Raw genomic sequence first — 19,833 nt, 5'->3', positions numbered from 1 at the left:
ACTGGGACAGTTATCGGCAGCGGCTGAGTGGATGTGACGTCACGCTCAAGAGGACGGGGGTCGGGGGGTGAGTGACATGACGTCACTAACGCGGCACACCTCCCCTTGTCGTTTGACGCCGATGAGGTCACGCTGAGCGGTGACGTCAGAGAGCGGGGTCAGAGTTCAAGTTTGTTGTTGTTGGCAGTGACGTGAAGAGCGCTGCGCTCCGCATCGACCAGCCGAGTTCCATTCCCGCTCGTGGCCAACACCGCCAGTGACGACTTTCTGAGCCGGTCCTGAGCCTCCCCTACGTCGACTCAGCCTCAAACGAGTGCCCGGTGCGGTGTGTCAACATCGCCAGCACTGGGGAGACAAAGGCGGCCGGGCGTGATGCTGGCCACCCACCCCCTCTGTGTGTGCCGTGACGACCTCCACCGGTGCTGCTACTCGCTGTGAGCAGCACTTTGTAGATGTCGTGGCTTGGCTCTCCAGCACACCGCTGGCGACATTTCACGATGACATTTTCACGTCCATAAAGATTAATCGCCATACGAACCTAGGCCGTTTTTTGGCAAAATTGGCCCAATTTTCATGGCTTTATTTTTCAACGAAAAGTGCATTCCTTGGTTGTGTTTAGCCTGAGTAGCCTATATATTACGTAAAAAAGTGGGGAATTTCATGCATGAAATTTTCGAATATAAAAAAGTTCATCGGCATACTGTGCCGATTTTAGGCTCAATAAGCCAAACTTTCACAGCCTTATTTGTCGACAAAAGTTAATTTCTCCATTGTATTTAGCCTTAGTATGCTATGTATTAGATTAAAAGTGGAAAATTTCACGATGAAATGTTCACATCCCAAACAGGAAATCGGCATACTAACCTCTGCCGTTTTTGGCTAAAATTGAACGAATTTTTACAGATGTATTTTTAAACAAAAAGTGTATTCCTCCGTTGTGTTTAGACTGAGTAGCCTATATATTACAATTAAAGTGAGAAATTTCACCATGAAATTTGCTAAATTTTCATAGCTAGATTTTCCAATAAAAAGTGAATTCCTCCATTTTGTTAAGCATTAGTATTCTATATATTACGAAAAAATGGGAAATTTTACAATGAAATTTTCAGATCCCAAAAGAAATCAGCAAACTGCACTCCATTGCTGGAAAATACTTCACGTCTATGGGACTACCAACACCCTACAGGGACAACCTGCATGCCCTTGCTGAAGAGATCCTACGTGAAATATGCTATTATGCTTGACAGATTCTTACATTTATTTAAGAAAATTAACCAAAGCTGATGGATGCACAAATAGAAGCCTACACGGAAATCTTGGAAGACATTGAGACTACAAGTCGAGTCATTTGTATCATTGATGCACCTGCCAGTACTGGGAAGACCTTTGTTTTGAAACTGCTCCTCGCAAAGGCTCGCCAGAGAGAATTGCTCTAGCTGTGGCATCATCGGGGATTGCTGTGTGAGTCCATGTGTGTGTCTCTTAGTCGATGTGTGTAAAGCCATGTGTGCTTAGGTCCATGTGTGTGTGAGTCTACGTGTGTGTTCGAGTCGCTGTATGTGTGTACGTAGATTTGCGTGTTTAACTCCATGTGTGTGTATCTGAAGCGAATGTCTGTATGTGTGTCTAAGTCCACGTTTGTCTTTTTCGCCCGGGCAACGCCAGATACTTCCTACTAGTACTCTTATATCAGCGCACTTCATCTCTCTGTGATGAACGCTGCACTTTTCATCACTTTCATGCAGGGAGCGCTGTAAACCTACGCGCCCCCTGCATGAACGACGGAGGAGCAGGGACAGACGTTCGATCGCGTTGGAATCGATCTGCAGACGGCAGTCTTCTGGCACGGCCAGCTCTGTGTCGCCTCATCTCCACCCCGCGAACCCAACCAGGTGAAAGTCCGCATCGAACCGAACCCCAGTAAGGCCATCTACTTAACGACGAGATAAAATTCACACTAAATGTCGTTTTCAATTAAGTCTTCCAGATGTAAAATGATATAAGCTTTAATGAAGAAATACAATTATCTAATTCTAAACATAATACAATTCAAAATTGTTTCATTTTAAAACTTCAAAATGGAGCATCGGGAGTTTGTGTGGATGCGTCGTTCGTGTGCAATTTTCATCGTGACTTTCCTGGCCCAAGGCCGTAAATGGTTGTGAGGGGGCTGCAGGCGGTCAGGCTTGCTTCAACCCATGGTTGTGAACATCCAGACGTTAATCGGCAAGGACCATTTCTTGTCCTAGTTCACCAACAAATAAGACTTCATGCAAAATTCTAATGAGTATTGTTGTGGAGAATGTATCTACTCGATGTGCTCTGCCTTGTAACCGAATACAAATCTCTACCAAAAATGCATTCCAAATATGCTCTTAAAATTATCTCTTTGCTATGAAGCAGATCAGCAGACACGACATCTTTCATTTATCGATCTCTCCACGAAACAAAGGAATGTTTTACACAAACGATAACTAGCACAGCCTTCTGAGAGTGCATCATTGATTCAGTGCAAGCCACCTGTGCACCCCGATTGGTGCACAGAGTCTCAACAGCAGCCGGGCTTGTTTCAACCGATAGCTTCAAACATCCAGACGTTAATCTGTAAGGAGCATTTCTAGTCCTAGTTAGACGAAATTTGCGTCAACATGTAATACCAAATTATAATTCGTGTTGTAGAGAATGTATCTCCACTAAGTGTAACTTTTGAGTGGTATGCCTTGTAATTGATGAATGATCCGAGTGTGCTCCCTATTTCAAAGACAATGAGTTGCTCCAGAGGGAGATGCTTCCTGAAACCACAAAAGTACCCTTTGACCTGTATCACAAGAACAATGAGTCTCACCTGAGTGATCTGTACAGTTTACTCCAAAAACACAGACTTTGTCCTAACATGACTTAATCAATGTTTGACCCTTGTAGACAAAATGTTACATGTACGCACACAATCGGACTAGTATTCATTCTAAATTATTGACAATCATTTTTACGAAGTTAAATTACTGCACTGAAATATGCTGCATCAGGTTACATCGTATTAACAAGATAAACAAAAAACACTGTCTGCTTAAGTGTATGTACACCATACTAATGCACCATTTAAAACGAGTCGGCCATTGCATGCTGGCATCTGGGTAAAAATTTTGCAAATTCCAAACATTACCTACAAACTCCACAACTGAGATGCCACATCAACCATCGCCCCCCACTGACAGGCTCTTGTCCACATGCAGGCCAGTGCAGGGCCACCACCTTGTGCCACACAGGGGCAGCTGCTACTTGGGGATGCTCTTCGAGTGTTTGAGACGAGAAACGATACAAAACTACGAATTGCCAAGGCAATTAAGCAAGCACAATATAAATGCAATTATGATAACATAGTGAATGCTTGGGAGCTTATTGGCTCTCGCTCCTGGTTAGAGATCTACCCAACACACAGGTCCACAAAGACTGGCCGCTCTTACCCTGCAGGTTGAACCTAGCAATTGAGTGTTCAACTTCACATTCTTGTCATTAAAGGCCTGTGACAAAGGTGCATCTATTGGAGCGACATCGTCACTGGCTTACACATCTACCGGGTCTCCATTTGACTTTGTATTGTCTCGGAGGAAGTCCACCCACACCTCCACTTCCACAAACTGCTGGGAGTTGCCTCGCTCTGCCTCACAGTCAGAATTCTCCTCCTGCTTCACGTTGCCTCCATCGATGCGAAGGTCCCATTTTGGAGTTGAATCTTCATTTCAAATTTTACCTTCACTTCTTCGCTCTTCACCATCACTTCTTCACATTTCACCTCGATACCTTTAAAAGCGTCCAAGCTGGGATTTTCTTCCGGTTCTTGTTTGATGAGGGATGGGCTCATTGAGGCACTTTGACTTTCACAAGCTGATTTCAGACTCCAATCCTTGTGGATCTTCTGATGCTTGTGTGATCTCTGGTGTCTTTGAAGATTTCGTGAAAGTGTAAACGCCTTCCCACACACACCGCACTTGAAGGGTTTCTCTCCCGTGTGTGTTCTCTGGTGTGTTACAAGAGTAGATGACTGCAAACGCCTTCCCACACACACTGCACTTGAAGGATTTTTCTCCCGTGTGTGTTCTCTGGTGTTTTACAAGATGAGCTGAACGTGCAAACGCCTTCCCACACACACTGCACTTGAAGGGTTTCTCTCCCGTGTGTGTTCTCTGGTGTGCTACAAGAGTAGATGACTGTGCAAACGCCTTCCCACACACACTGCACTTGAAGGGTTTTTCTCCCGTGTGTGTTCTCTGGTGTGTTACAAGATGAGCTGAACATGCAAACACCTTCCCACACACACTGCACTTGAAGGGTTTCTCTCCCGTGTGTGTTCTCTGGTGTGTTACAAGATGAGCTGAACATGCAAACACCTTCCCACACACACTGCACTTGAAGGGTTTCTCTCCCGTGTGTGCTCTCTGGTGTTTTACAAGATGTGGTGACTGTGCAAACGCCTTCCCACACACACTGCACTTGAAGGGTTTCTCTCCCGTGTGTGTTCTCTGGTGTGTTACAAGAGCAGATGAATATAAAAATGCCTTCCCACACACACTGCACTTGAAGGGTTTCTCTCCCGTGTGTATTCTCTGGTGTTTTACAAGAGTAGATGAATATGCAAACGCCTTCCCACACACACTGCACTTGAAGGGTTTCTCTCCTGTGTGAGTTCTCTGGTGCCGTGTGAAATGTGCAGGACAATCCGTGCTGTATGCACACCGGTCGCATTGTTGCCTTTTTGCACCGAGCCACGCCGAGTGCCTTTGCTCCATGAGACCACTTCTGCAGAGGCAGCGACAGCTGCAGACAGAAACAAAGAATATCCACACCATCTACACGTCAGTATCGAGGCACAGAGGAATGCATATATACACAGTCACACGTGACTTACACGTCTATAGTTATTCATATATTTATGATATAGTAAAAAAAGTGTCCCAAATTCATCACACGGGCTGTTATGGCACACAATGAGAGGGCAAATGGTCATAAACATGCCTGGAAGCCCTCGTATCTTCAAAATGAACGTTAACCCAAAACTCAGCACACAATTTCAGCTGTCTGGCTTCTAAATAAATGTTTATGAAAGCTAAATTCAGCTGACATAGCAAAGGGTGTTGCAAATAATACTATTTGTGTCATGCACAAATGCATAAATTAATGTTCAATCGCAACTTAGAGGTGTGAAGCCAGGCACAGATGTCCTTGATTGTTGGGATGAGCAGTTCCGACTTCAGCTGCTGCACGTGTGTGCTGTGATCACTTCCTGACTCCATTCTTACAAAGAGTTCCAGAGGAAAACTAAAATAAACTACTGTTTTGATATAACCTCTGTGCTCAATAGAGTTAATAGACTTTACTGCAAATACAAACTTGACACTGTCACACACTCAGAGGTGGAGAAAGGATTTTCAGGTAGGGGGGGGGAAACCCCTCCAGCAATGAAAAATTACAGGAGTTGTTAGTAAGTAAGGAGTTGTTAGTAAGTAAGGAGTTGTTAGTGAGAAAGGAGTTGTTAGTAAGAAAGGACTTGTCCCTTGCTTTTCATTCGACGCGTGTTGATGCCTTCAGGAAAGAAAAATAGACTTTTGTATTTTGGGGGGGGGGGGGGGGGGGGGGAAATGACCATGACGTATGTGGCATCAACCCGCATCACACCTGAGCTAAGCGCTCTGCAATGCTTACCCCCCTACCACATGGCTCTTCGCACGCCGTACTTCTACAGCTGTTCACAGCGTGCCGGGAGATTTTAGGTGGCGCTTCGCTCCTGGCCGATTAAGTCATTGGCTTCTCGGAGTTTCAATACAAATCCGTGTGAAGAATGGGTACAACTACCATCTTAAATATAAAGCAGAACTTACACCTGTTTGTTTGTGTGAAGCAGCAAAAACTCTCCAACGCTGAGATCTGGCATCATGAAATTTTCACAGCTTATGCTGTCTGAAATGTCTAAGCGAATGCCACGTCATTCCCTTCCCGAGTGGCAAAAATCGACCTGACGTAGCAGTGGGTTCAGGTTGAATTTCCTTGAGTGAAAACATCCGATTTAGGTAAATTGAAGTGTTTCGGCTTCTTTCTTGTGTAGTAAGTATTCAGGAGGCTTGACGACAGGGTCGGAGGCACACTTATTTATTGACACCAACTTGTCCACAGTAATGGGTACACACAGTACTTAAGGGGGTATCGTCCCCTTCACTTGGCTACAGGGATACACAACTTCTAACCCCGCTAACCTATGCGCAAGTCCTCCACTACGGAGCTAGGGGAGGCTAACTCTCCCAGCCCTGGTCAAGCTGGGATCCCGGCACCCTGAGTCTCCAGACCGGCTCGTCAGTCTGGGCTCTCGGGGCCACGCCACCGGCTTGCCCTGGTCGGCCCTGATAAGGACAGCGATCCAGGGGAGCTCCGCGGCCTATGCTAGCTGGTCTTCCGTCTTCGCTGGTTAAAGCTGATACCCCGACCCCGAGCCCTCCGGCTCACCACCTTTTATAGTACTCGGCCCCCGGGAGGGGCCCGTGGGGGATGCAAGTGCGGACGTCGGTGTGAGCACCTCCTATGTGTACGGCCCTAACCACGCCCCTTGTGTTTGTTGGCCATCCGCTCCCATACACAATTACACCTCTACATCACCCCCCCCCTGTACAGCTCGCAGCCGTCCCCGGCTGCAACAAAATCAGCATAAAGGTGCATCCCTCCCCAAAACCGTGTGTGCCTCACGTAATTTTAACAAGAACAATGACAACCATAACAACAACAACAACAACAGGAAACAGGTAGAAGAAGAAAGAGAAAAAAAAATAACCCGGCGCACCCTCCCGAATAAATACCCCATTCCGCAAACCCAACATATATACACGCACTCCGGACGCCTCCCCCCCACTGTCCGCAAGGGCCCCCCAACGGCCGACCTCACAATAGTCTGCGCGTTTTGGCGCGCGTTCTCGCGGCGGACCCGTCACAAGGGCCCGTCCCGGCACGCTCAGTGGCGGTTGTTGACGGTCCGGGTGCAAGAGAGTCTGGCGTCGCTGCCGAGTGACCCCCGACCCCTCCGGGAGGGGTTGGCGGGCGTGGACCCGTCACTCCTGTTGCCCCTGGAGATGGAACAGTTGATGTCAGGTTAGGCGAGAGCAGCGACGTCGGGGGGTCGGCGGACCCCTCACACGTTTGGCCATGCGTGTGTGTGTGTGAACCACGGGGCGGCGCAATGAACGGTTTCAACCTTGAGGGGTGCACGTACCACCGACGCCTCCCCCATTTGACGCGAACACATTGCGGCCGCAAGACCTGTACGACCTCCACTGGCCCCCGCCACGGCCGTACCAACTTTGACGAGGTTGCCAGCGGCACCTGGGGACAGTGCAACCATGCCCTGTCCCCTGGTTCCCATTTGAACACATGTACCCGCCCCAGCCGAAGCCTCTCGTTCGCCTTCTGGCGGAGTTCAGAATTTTGCACGGCCGCTTCCCGCGCCTCAGATAACTTGCTGATGTTAAATTTAACGTGTTCGGACAAGGTAGACTTCGCCTGAGGCGCCGAGAGCTTCAGCTGGGTCGTCACAGGGGGGTTAGCCTCGCGGCCATACATTAAAAAGAAAGGGGAAAATCCGGTGGCCGCGTGGGGAGCCATCCTGTAGGCTTGTAACACACCGGAAATGCGAAGGTCCCAATCTGTCTGGGATTCCGATACCTGCTGGGACAGCATGGACGTGATAGTCCGATGCAGCCGTTCCACCATCCCGTCAGTTTGCGGGTGATACGGGGAGGTCCGAATTTTCTCCGTACCCAAGAGGTCGCATACCTCGCGGAGGAGTTTCCCCGAAAAATTCTTACCCTGGTCAGTCAGCAGCCGTTCCGGAGCACCCTTGTCGAGGACATAGCCCTGGACAAAGGCCTCCGCGATGGCTGCTGCCGACTGGTTGGCCAGGGGCCAGGCCATAGGCCATCTCGTGAAGTATTCGACCCCTGTCAATAAATACCTATTTCCCCTGGGTGTAGCGGGAAATGGGCCGAGAATATCCAGAGCAACGAGCTCGTTAACCCGGGAAACCTTTATGGACTGCAGCGGAGGGTTGGACCCCCTCGCTGGTGGCTTCCGCTGCGCGCATTGCGTGCATGACCCCAAGAGATCCCCCACGTCCTTTGCCATGCCCGGCCAGAAGAAATCGAGCTGGAGCATGGCAAAGGTCTTGTGAACCCCCAAGTGCAGGAGCCGCTCATGCGCAGCCCATACCACCTTACCCCTCAATGCTGCAGGCACCACGAGCCGTTGGCTGCGGGATTTTCCGTCCCAGTGCATTAGAAGCCCCTGGAACAACCCCCACGAGTCAACGTTCGCCACCCCCTGACCAACCCCCCCGGTGCGACGGCGCAGAGCGAGGAGGGAGGTGTCCTCCATTTGGAGGCGTCCCCACTCCGCAACCGACAACCCCAGCAACGAATCCCTCCCTTCTTGCTCGATAGGACCCGAAGCCGAAGGCGCATCGGCGGCGGCCACGAAGACCGAATTGGTGGTCACGTTCGGGGGCCTACAACGCCCCGAACCCAAGAGGCAGGCACACTCCGAAGTGGGTGGCAACCGCGACAGGGCGTCAGCGTTCGTGTGGCGGACGCCCTTACGATATGTGGTGACAAAGTCGTAGTCTTGGAGAATCTCCAACCATCGAGACAACTGCCCCGATGGTTGTTGAACCCGCAGGGCGTACTGTAGAGCGGCATGATCTGTACGGACGGTGAAACGCCGACCGTACAGATACGGGCGGTACTGCTGAATGAAATAAACAATTGCCAATAATTCCCGACGGGTAACGCAGTACCGTTGTTCCGCCGGAGACAGTATTCGACTATCGTAAGCCACCACATGCTCTACGCCCCCAATGAGCTGGGACAGCACACCCCCAATGCCCGTGTTACTTGCGTCTGTATCGAGCAAGAAGGGTTGTGAGAAATTGGGGTAATTCAACGGCGGAGCCCCCACCAGGGCATTCCGGAGGGCGCGAAAAGCAGCCTCCTCCTCCGGCCCCCAATGAAACCTGACTCCCTTGGACGTCAAGTCGTGCAATGGTTTCGCGATCGTAGCGAAGTCAGCCACAAACTGTCGGTAGTACGACGCGAACCCAATGAAACTCCTGACCTCTCCCACCGAGGTGGGAGTTGGCCAGGAGCTGACGCATTCCGTTTTGGCGGGATCAGTGGATATCCCCGAGCGCCCCACAATGTGACCCAAATACCGCACCGATTCGCGGAGCAAATGGCACTTCTGCGGTTTAAATTTCAAATTGGCAGCCCGCATTTTGAGAAAAACAGCACGCAACCTCTGGAGGTGTTCATCGAATGATTTGCTAAAGACGATGACATCGTCCAAGTAAATTAAACACGAATCCCATTGCAAGCCTGCCAAGACCAGTTCCATTAACCGCTGAAAAGTTGCTGGCGCAGAATGTAAGCCCATCGGCAAGCGGTTAAATTGGAAGAGGCCTTGCGGTGTACGGAAAGCCGTCTTAGGTTTGGATTCGTCATCCAGAAGAAGCTGCCAGAATCCAGAAAGTAAATCGAGGGTGGAAAAGAATCGCGCCCCCGCCAAGGCATCGAGCGACTCATCCATTCGAGGAAGCGGGTACGCATCTGCCACAGAAATTTTGTTCAATCGCCGAAAGTCGACACAAAACCGCAGTGAGCCGTCGTGTTTTTTCACCAAAACGATCGGCGCGCCCCACGGGCTGTTGGAAGGGGAAATGATATCGGCGGCTAGCATGTCATCAACAGCCGATTTGACATGATCCTTTTCGGCGGGACTCAACCGAAAGGGATTTTGGCGGATTGGCGCGCTGTCACCCGTGTCAATATGGTGTCGCAGCAATTTAGTACAACCAATATCAAATTTGTGTTGACTAAAAACGTCGGCAAATTCGTTCAGGAGAACTCGCAGCTGCGCACGCTGCGAGTCGGACAGGTCCACTGATCCCGCGCAAAGCGCATCCAGCCATCCGTCATCACAGTCCGAATGCGGTCGCGACAGAGGATCGGTGCTTACCTGACCCACGAGTGGTTCCTCATAGGGTACCGGCGTTGCGTGTGCAAGCACGGTCCCTTGAGGAACCACGGCCGTTCGCGATCCTACATTAAGGACTGCAATGAAGGGGTCCCCATCCCCTTTCACCATGGTCTGAGCCGCTAGCAAATCGGGTCCATTGACCCCGGCCCGAGATGGTCCCAACAAGACCCCCCGATCCGCAACCCCTTCAGCAAACGGCCGACGCAACCTAAGAGGGATGAGCATCTGAGCCCCCGGGGGTACGCGCACAGTTTTTGTCACGAGCGCCTGCACGGTGGCAAACGCCCGACGCTCCGTGGTGGGGGAAGACAAAAATGTAACACGTCGGCCCGACGGGAGCTCGATGCACCCCTGGTCAATCAAGATAAGAATGGGCATTTTGGCCAAGAAATGCGTCCCCAACAGGCACGGAACCGCGAGTGAGGAGGAAACCAAAACAGGCCCGGATAATTTAATGTCTCCAATGCAAATTTTGGCGCGGATTTGGCCAATAATGCCCAGCGAGCCGCCGTTAGCAGCATAGCATGGCACGTCAACGGGGAGCAAGGGACGACTTTGAACGGGAAGGATGTTATAAATCAAATCAGATATAATGGTCGCCGATGCCCCTGTGTCAATCAAAATCCGCACCTCTACCCCATCAATATGACCCACCACGACCGACGATCCCGCCGACGCTGCAACGACCCGATGGGCGAGCGCCGACCACTGACCCGGTTGGAGCGCCCGCCGCATTTCAGAACAATCCGACGCAACGGCCGTCGATTTTCGAACCCTGTCCGTTTCAGCGCGTGAGTGTGTGTCGGATGTGTGCATGGGCCAAACGTGTGAGGTGCCACGACTCGCCGTATTTCTCTGCTGGAGCTTGGGTGGAGACGGCGCGGCGTCCTGACGAGGTGTCGCCCCGCGCTGACGGGGAGCCCGGCATCCTGAAGCAACGTGGCCTTGAAGGCCACAGTTGTAGCACCGTGTGAGCGCCCCAGATGGCCTGGGCTGCTCCTGGCGGCTCGGTCCGTTCCGAGCCTGTGGTGCCGCCGATCTCCATTTTCCCCGCCGCTCCACCCCGCAGACCTCCTCCGATGGGAGGGTGGTGGCCGCCATGGCTTGGCCGGACACCCCCTTGGCGGCCTTGCGACGCAGGGACCGCAAGCCCCCGTGGATGTGGCGCGCGACCAGCAAGGACGACATCTCTGCGTCGTCTTGAGCAAAGACGGCGACGTCCAGCTCATCAGCGAGTAGCAGCAGCTTTTCAGCCACCATGGCGTCCACTCCCTCCTCGTCCATCCGCGGGAAAGCTGCCTTTGCCAGGGCCAGGAGAGCCGTCCGGAAGGCCAGAGGCGATTCGTTGGCGCCCCGATGGCGATCGTGGAACAGCTGCCTGCAGTCCGAAGGCGGCCCATAGACAGCTGACAGCAGCTGCAGCGCCAAGTGCAGCGTGGCGCGCTTTTCCTTGGGCGCCGAGGTGAGAGTAGCCAGGGCGTCGTTGTCCAGCATCGCCGGCAGCGCGCGTAGTGCTTCGGCGTCCGTCCAGTTCGCCATCTCTTGATGAGCGATGAACCGCCTTTTGAAGCCGCCCCAGTCTCCGTCCGTGCCCACGAATTCTTTTAGAGGCGGCAGTCGCTGCTGTAACGCGACGTCCGTGGCTGCGGATCGCGCTCCGTCGCTCCCAGCAGATGTTACAGTGTGGGCGGGCTGCGAGCATGGCATCGCCGGTCGCTCTGATGTTGACGCGCTGGCCGGTGCTGATGATGTCACGGCTTGTGCTTGGCCCTCAGCAGTCACCTGACGCGGGCCGGCCCCGCCCTCTGCTCGCACTGTAGCGATGGCGGGAAATTTAACCGCGAGCCGCGTCGGGGTGGCGGGAAATGTCGCCGCGCGTCGGCTGCTGTCGTCGTCCCGCGCAGCCCCTCCAGCCCCCAGCCGCGTGATCTCTTCCAACTCGGCGGCCGCAGCGTAGAGCAGCTCCGCCAGGCGGGAGTGAGCCAGCCGAAGTCCCTCGGCCAACGCATCCCCCCCTTCCTGTCGTAGCAGCGCGGGTGTACTCGGCCCCGGCTGCTCCGATCCGACCTCGGCCATCTCTGGTGGCGATTCGGCCGCGGTGTCCTCCATCTCCGACTCCCTGGTACGTGTCGTCCCTCGTGTGTCCATCGTTGAACGTTTTACTTCTGACACCAGATGTAATAAGTATTCAGGAGGCTTGACGACAGGGTCGGAGGCACACTTATTTATTGACACCAACTTGTCCACAGTAATGGGTACACACAGTACTTAAGGGGGTATCGTCCCCTTCACTTGGCTACAGGGATACACAACTTCTAACCCCGCTAACCTATGCCCAAGTCCTCCACTACGGAGCTAGGGGAGGCTAACTATCCCAGCCCTGGTCAAGCTGGGATCCCGGCACCCTGAGTCTCCAGACCGGCTCGTCAGTCTGGGCTCTCGGGGCCACGCCACCGGCTTGCCCTGGTCGGCCCTGATAAGGACAGCGAGCCAGGGGAGCTCCGGGGCCTATGCTAGCTGGTCTTCCGTCTTCGCTGGTTAAAGCTGATACCCCGACCCCGAGCCCTCCGGCTCACCACCTTTTATAGTACTCGGCCCCCGGGAGGGGCCCGTGGGGGATGCAGGTGCGGACGTCGGTGTGAGCACCTCCTATGTGTACGGCCCTAACCACGCCCCTTGTGTTTGTTGGCCATCCGCTCCCATACACAATTACACCTCTACACTTGCAAGCATCAATTTTTTCAGGGTTTTTCATTGAATTATGAGGGAATATTAAATTAATCCAAGACAAGAATCCAAGTCCCGGGCAAAGCCGGGTAGTGAAGCTAGTTACTAATAAACCCCAATGATCCTATCGAAATTACGGATTTCTATCGGATCGTTGGGGGGGCATGTGCCACCCCACCCCCACTGGCTCCACCACTGTCACACACTGGCATGGTTCACAGGTGGTAGTGTGTCCAGACCCACGCCTGGCCACCTTCACCTGCTCAGTATTATTGCTTCCTCACTCTACCAAGTAATTCATTGAGGATCAACCAACACAGCCGAGGCTGCGTGTCTCTCTGTGGTGAGATGTTAACTACCTGTCCTGGCATACAGGAAGTCGTGGGTTCGATCCCGACCCTGACGCCTGCTGTATATTTTTAGTTTACGTGTCTCTCTCTCTCTCTCTCCCCGTGGTCGCGTGGATTTCCTTCCCGATCCCCGGGTTTCCCCTCCACATGTAGAGAGTGAACACCGCCACGCGTCCAAAGCGAACACGGCCACACGTCCAGAGTGAACACAGCCACACGTCTAGAGTGAACACCGCCACGCATCTAGATTGAACACCGCCACGCGTCTAGAGTGAACACCGCCACACGTCTAGAGTGAACACCGCCACGCGTCTAGATTGAACACCGCCACGCGTCTAGAGTGAACACCGCCACACGTCTAGAGTGAACACCGCCAAGCGTCTAGAGTGAACACCGCCACGCATCTAGAGTGAACACCGCCACACGTCTAGAGCGAACACAGCCACGCGTCTAGAGTGAACACAACCACGTGTCTAGAGTGAACACCGCCACGCGTCCAGAGTGAACACCGCCACGCGTCTAGAGTGAACACAGCCACACGTCTAGAGTGAACACCACCACGCGTCTAGAGTGAACACCGCCACGCGTCTAGAGTGAACACCGCCACGCGTCTAGAGTGAACACCACCACGCTGTTGACAAGCCCCACCTTGTTGTTATTGTTGTTGTGGGCAGGTCGCTTCTGAAAACAAGAGCGGTACAGCAGCTCAAGCGGGCGTGGCCTGGTAAAAAATGAAAAAAAAACTGTGTGAATATTTAAAACAAAACAAAGTTACAAAGTAGCGAGCCAGGTGAAGGGAAAATAAAACTTAAGCAATATACTCTTTGGTTCTTTCGGTAAAGTCACGTAGAATAAAAAAATACATTATATAAGTCATTGGCTTCTCGGAGTAGAGAAAGGGGCAGAGAGAGGGGAGGGGGTAGAAAAACTAGCACGTCAATGCAAGGCCGTAGCCATGGAGTCAACATTGGGGGGGACCAAATCTTCCAGGGGGTCTGGGGTCCCCCCCCCAGAAAAAAATCTAAATTAGAAAATTAATTTCCTCCCTAAAATATTTTTTAAAATTCACTAACACATGGGATGGATTTTTTTAAATTTGATACAATGTCTAATAGTGTATTGTATTACATTGCTCTGTTTTTCTTTTTTACCTTTTCTTGTTTCATAGTATGTAATGGCGGAGATTAGGGATTCATAAAGTACAACGCAATCATATAAACAGAAATCTATGTATTGTGATATTAAGACAAGTCCAAATCTTGTGGCTTAGCAAATTGTTTTTTTATTATCAGAGCATCGCAATTATTATTTACAAATATTTTTATAGCAATATATTGGAGGGGCATATTTGATTATTATAATTAGTATAACATTATACTTATCATAACATTATAATTATATATTATAATTATTATATATCATAATTATTATATATTATAATTATTATAACATATTATAATTACGGCGTTGTGTCAATGAGATATGTGGAGGTTTGGTGACTGCACTTAATCAAACAAACTTAATAAAATTAGAAATGAAATGCAATACAACACAGAGAGTCGGTCAACACACAACTAACGCATCGCCTGGCTGATTGCGTTCTTCCACAGGTTGCAAAACTAAGCGAGAGAATTGAAGCGAACGCGACCAGGCGAGGGCAGGAGGCAAGGCCCCGCGTTGTAAGTTCCAACGTGGACATCGCTTCCATGCTCGCTGTTACTCAATTGACATCCCTACGAGAGAGAGAGCGAGGCTCTACCTCGGTAAACAACAACAACCACAACAACCACCACAACAACAACAACCACCACAACCGCGATGGGAATTTCTCACCTCAGATTTCAGTTCCCGTGCGGAGCGGCAACTTTCCGTTACCTCGTGACGTCACGCGGCAGCAGCAGGTGACATGACGTCACTTGTGGGGTACAAGACACTCACAATGAGCGGCTCTGTAACTTACATAAATTATGTTAATGAGCCTGGCCCAAACGTGGAGGGATGGGCCGTGGGTGCCGAACCGGTCACAACGAACTCGTGACGTCTTTCACGAATAAATTATGTTAATGAACCGCCAGTCAGTGGGTGTGGCTTTGCCCAAATAAGGATAGTGCTTGAACAGATAACGGAAGTGACCCAGGCAGAGGTGACGTCACGCTCCCTTGAGACGGGTTGGGGTGAATACTTTGGTAACATGACGTCACTAGCAAGGTACACCTTCCCCTGGCGTTTCACGCCGATGAGGTCATGCTGAGTGGTGACGTCACGTAGCGGGATTAGAGTTTAAGTTGATTAAGATTAATTTTCCATTGCTCCCTCCCTTGAACAGAGACCCCTTGGGTGTGTGTGCTCAGCTCAACAATGTGGACATTATTGTGTGTGTACACACTGTGTGTACACTGTGTGTGTGTGTACACTGTACACACTGTGTGTACACTGTGTGTGTGTGTGTACACTGCGTGTGTACATTGTGTGTACACAGTGTGTGTGTGTACACTGTGTGTGTGTACACTGTGTGTGTACACTGTGTGTATACATTGTGTGTGTGTACACTGTGTGTGTGTACACTGTGTGTGTACACTGTGTGTACACTGTGTGTGTACACTGTGCGTGTGTACACTGTGCGTGTGTACATTGTGTGTACACTTTGTGATGGCTGGGTGTATGGAAATGATGTGGTTGAGGAATTGGTCTTGGAGCCGGCCGGCCATGTGGCCAGATGACAAAAGTGTCATCTACGTACCTCTTCCATAAGGTCGGGCGTAGAGTGGCAGTCTGGATGGCGTCAGTCTCAAATTTCTCCATGAAGACGTTGGCTACAACCGAAGATAGGGGGGAGCCCATTGGGGTGCCCTCAGTTTCAGTGGCGGCTCCTGCAAAATCTCTCAGGGGGGGCAAATGTCTGGATGATTGATAAGGTCCACCCATGCAATGGATAAATTAACAGCTTAAGCATGTAAAGGCAACTTCACTTCTTTAATATTAATGAAAAATAAAGTGACTCTTACAATACATCTTGTTTGTTTCTATCTCACTATTATTACAATCCACTCAGTTTCTTTTATTAAAGACTCCACTAGGTGGCGACATAATAGTGTTGACTGAAACGTGCTTACGTATGATGACGTAAGCACGTTAGTGCGAGCCCTCCCGGAAGCCATAGAGAATGCATTGCTTCGCCCGCCGTTCGAAAAAAAACATCTTTGAATGTAAGTCTATCGGAACACTCTGGGCGATTCTCAGCCATAGTGAAATCGCCCAAAAAGAGGCGGTACTCCACAGAACGTGACATGACGCTGATTGGACTATATCCAGAGGCACAGTAACGGCTGAGATTGGTGGTGCGTCGCCCAATCGCCCTAATGAAGAAACCGCCCCTGCTCAGTTTGTAGAAAGTTCCATTCCAGGTGAAGTATGTATTGGTTAAGCAGTGTCTCACCAGGGGGGGTACCCCAGGATTCAGTCCTTGATGAACCAAGTTTTCAATGATTGCGATGGTGTCAGGTACAGGAACTTTGGTGAATAAGGAAACCACATCAAAACTGACAAGCAGGTCGTCTGGGGACAGGGAAACGTCGTGAGAATTGTATTTTATTATGTTAAATTTATTTTATTTTATTATTTCCCTTCTACGTGACTTTACCGAAAGAACCAAGATTTACTATGTTTGTTTTCTACCTGATGACGATTGCTTGTGTTGCAATCGAAACGTCCTATTCTATTATTTAATTTATTTCCTTTCTACGTTACTTTACCGAAAGAACCAAAAAGCAAAATGAAAATTCTCTGAAATAACTTGACCAACATGGTGGCTGTAGCGCCACCGTGTGGCCACATAGTGCAACTGCAGCGCCTTAGCGCGGTAATTGTAGCAGAGGAACTGTTCGGTGTCTTCATGGCTTCATTGCAGGAACCCGCTTGGGACAAACGCCAGAACGCCGCAGCAGCAGCAGCGACGCACAACTAGGGGGTGACGCCTGACAGCGGCAACTGCTGGCGTGCTGTGTTGGCCTACACTGCACATGTCCACCACATAGCAGACGTCACCACGCATTGAATACTTGTCCACCAGAGGGCACACGTAGCACGTCAAGCGGCCGATTTGCGCTGCAATTCTTTATTCACGGATTAAAAAAAAAAGTGGTTGGGGCGCCCCCGTGCGTGGTGACGTCATCGCGCTCGGGTTGGTTGGGGCGCCCGCCCCCGTGCGTGGTGACGTCATCGTGTGGGCGGGGGGGCTGGTCACGTGGGCTGGTCAGAATGTATCTCACATAATACAAAATTATAATTCGTGTTGTTGAGAATGTATCTCCTCTACGTGTAACTTTTACTGGTAGGAACGAAGCGAACCAGCCTACAATAGATTATATCGTCCGTCCGTCCGATGTCCAATTAGGTGTAGCAACATCGCCCCCTACTGCAAACACTTGGCAGGACCCTACAAAAACCTTTATAGACTCAGTGAGGCTTTCCTGGCTACACAAGTGTAACATTCCCTTATAATTCCCTGAGATAGTTTTTAATTAAAACATTTAAATTCAAAATTAACTCACAGCGGCCTAAAGCCTACAGCTAGGCCTAAAGCCTAGAACTAGGCCTCAAACTCTCCCTTCGTATCGTACCCCCCGCCATTTCATTTTATTATAGCCATTCATTTGTTCGTTCCTACCAGCCCACCCCGCAGGGACCTGTTAAGTGGTATGACTTGTAACAGATGAATGATCCGAGTGTGCTCCCTATTTTAAAGACAATGAGTTTCTCCAGAGGGAGATGCTTCCTGAAAACACAAAAATACCCTTTGACCTGTATCACAAGAACAATGAGCCTCACCTGAGTTATCTGTATAGGTTACTTGCAAAACACACACTTTGTCCTAACATCACTTAATCAATGTTTGACCCTTGTAGACAAAAGGTTACATGTACGCACACCATCAGACAAGTATTCATTTTAAATTCGTGACAGGCATATTAACAAAATTGAATTACTGCACTGAAATATACTGCATTAGGTTACATCCTATTAACAAGAAGCTAATTTAAAAAAACCGCACCGTCTGCTTAACAGTGTATGTACCACATACTAATGCACCATTCAAAACGAGTCGGCCATTGCATGCTGGCATCTGGGTAAAAATTTAGCAAATTCTAAACATTACCTACAAACTCCACAACTGAGATGCCACATCAACCATCGCCCCCTACTGACAGGCTCTTGTCCACATGCAGGCCGGTGCAGGGCCACCACCTTGTGCCACACAGGGGCAGCTGCTACTTGGGGATGCTCTTCGAGTGTTTGAGACGAGAAACGATGCAAAACTCCGAGTTGCCGAGGCAATTAAGCAAGCACCATATAAATGCAATTATGATAACATAGTGAATGCTTGGGAGCTTATTGGCATTCGCTCCTGGTTAGAGATCTACCCAACACACAGGTCCACAAAGACTGGCCGCTCTTACCCTGCAGGTTGAACCTCGGAACTGAGTGTTCAACTTCACATTCTTGTCATTTCTTGTCATTGTCATTAAAGGCCTGTGACAAAGGTGCATCTATTGGAGCGGCATCGTTTAAGGCAGTGGTTCTTAACCTTGTTGGAGGTACTGAACCCCACCAGTTTCATATGCGCATTCACAGAACTCTTCTTAAATGGAAAAATAAAATTATTTTTTCAAATTCAAAACATAGGTACATGTTTTACTGGTGCACAATCATGAGTCAGGTGTGTGTCTTAACCTCCGCCGAACCCCTGAGACTGACTCACTGCACCCCTGGGGTTCGATCGAACCCAGGTTAAGAACCACTGGTCTAAGGCTTACGCATCTCCCGGGTCTCCATTTGACTTTGTATTGTCTCGGAGGAAGTCCACCCACACCTCCACTTCCACAAACTGCTGGGAGTTGCCTCGCTCTGCCTCAGTCAGAATTCTCCTCCTGCTTCACGTTGTCTCCATCGATGTGAAAGTCCGATTTTGGAATGGAATCTTCATCTTCACATTCCACCTTCACCTCTTCATATTTCACCTTGATTTCTTTGAAAGTGTCCAAGCTGGGATTTTCTTCCGGTTCTTGTTTGATGAGGGATGGGCTCCTTGAGGCACTTTGACTTTCACAAGCTGATTTCAGACTCCACTCTTTGTGGATATTCTGATGCTTGCGTGATCTCTGGTGTCTTTGAAGATTTGGTGAAAGTGCAAACGCCTTCCCACACAAACTGCACTTGAAGGGTTTTTCTCCCGTGTGTGTTCTCTGGTGTTTTACAAGATGAGCTGAACGTGCAAACGCTTTCCCACACACACTGCACTTGAAGGGTTTCTCTCCCGTGTGTGTTCTCTGGTGTGCTCCAAGAGTAGATGAACATGCAAACGCCTTCCCACACACACTGCACTTGAAGGGTTTCTCTCCCGTATGTGTTCTCTGGTGTGCTACAAGAGTAGATGACTGTGAAAATGCCTTCCCACACACACTGCAATTGAAGGGTTTCTCTCCCGTGTGTGTTCTCTTGTGTTTTACAAGAGTAGATAAATCTGAAAACGCCTTCCCACACACACTGCACTTGAAGGGTTTCTCTCCTGTGTGAGTTCTCTGGTGCCGTGTCAAATGTGCAGGACCATCCGTGCTGTATGCACACCGGTCGCATTGATGCCTTATTGCACCGAGCTGCGCCGAGTGCCTTTGCTCCATCAGACCAATTCCGC

General features: G+C 50.2%; 1 protein-coding gene and 1 long non-coding RNA gene across 2 annotated transcripts in view; one reads left to right on the top strand and one right to left on the bottom strand.

The window, feature by feature from the left end:
* Positions 1-181: 181 nt before the first annotated feature.
* On the top strand, positions 182-3,559 carry LOC144953755 (uncharacterized). The gene is made up of 3 exons (XR_013640895.1): positions 182-434; positions 1,746-1,892; positions 3,520-3,559. It is a non-coding gene; the product is annotated as an uncharacterized LOC144953755 (long non-coding RNA).
* The window catches only part of LOC144953753 (uncharacterized), a 102,561-nt gene continuing 85,574 nt past the window's right edge, over positions 2,847-19,833 (bottom strand). Inside the window, 3 exon segments of the mRNA XM_078884348.1 lie at positions 2,847-4,046; positions 4,048-4,686; positions 19,290-19,754. Coding sequence (XP_078740474.1) covers positions 3,689-4,046; positions 4,048-4,686; positions 19,290-19,754 — 1,462 coding nt within the window. The 3' untranslated portion in view covers positions 2,847-3,688.

This window comes from Lampetra fluviatilis, chromosome 82 (assembly GCF_964198595.1).
Source record: "Lampetra fluviatilis chromosome 82, kcLamFluv1.1, whole genome shotgun sequence".
NCBI lineage: Eukaryota > Metazoa > Chordata > Hyperoartia > Petromyzontiformes > Petromyzontidae > Lampetra > Lampetra fluviatilis.
This window is presented reverse-complemented; position numbering and strand designations above follow the sequence as displayed.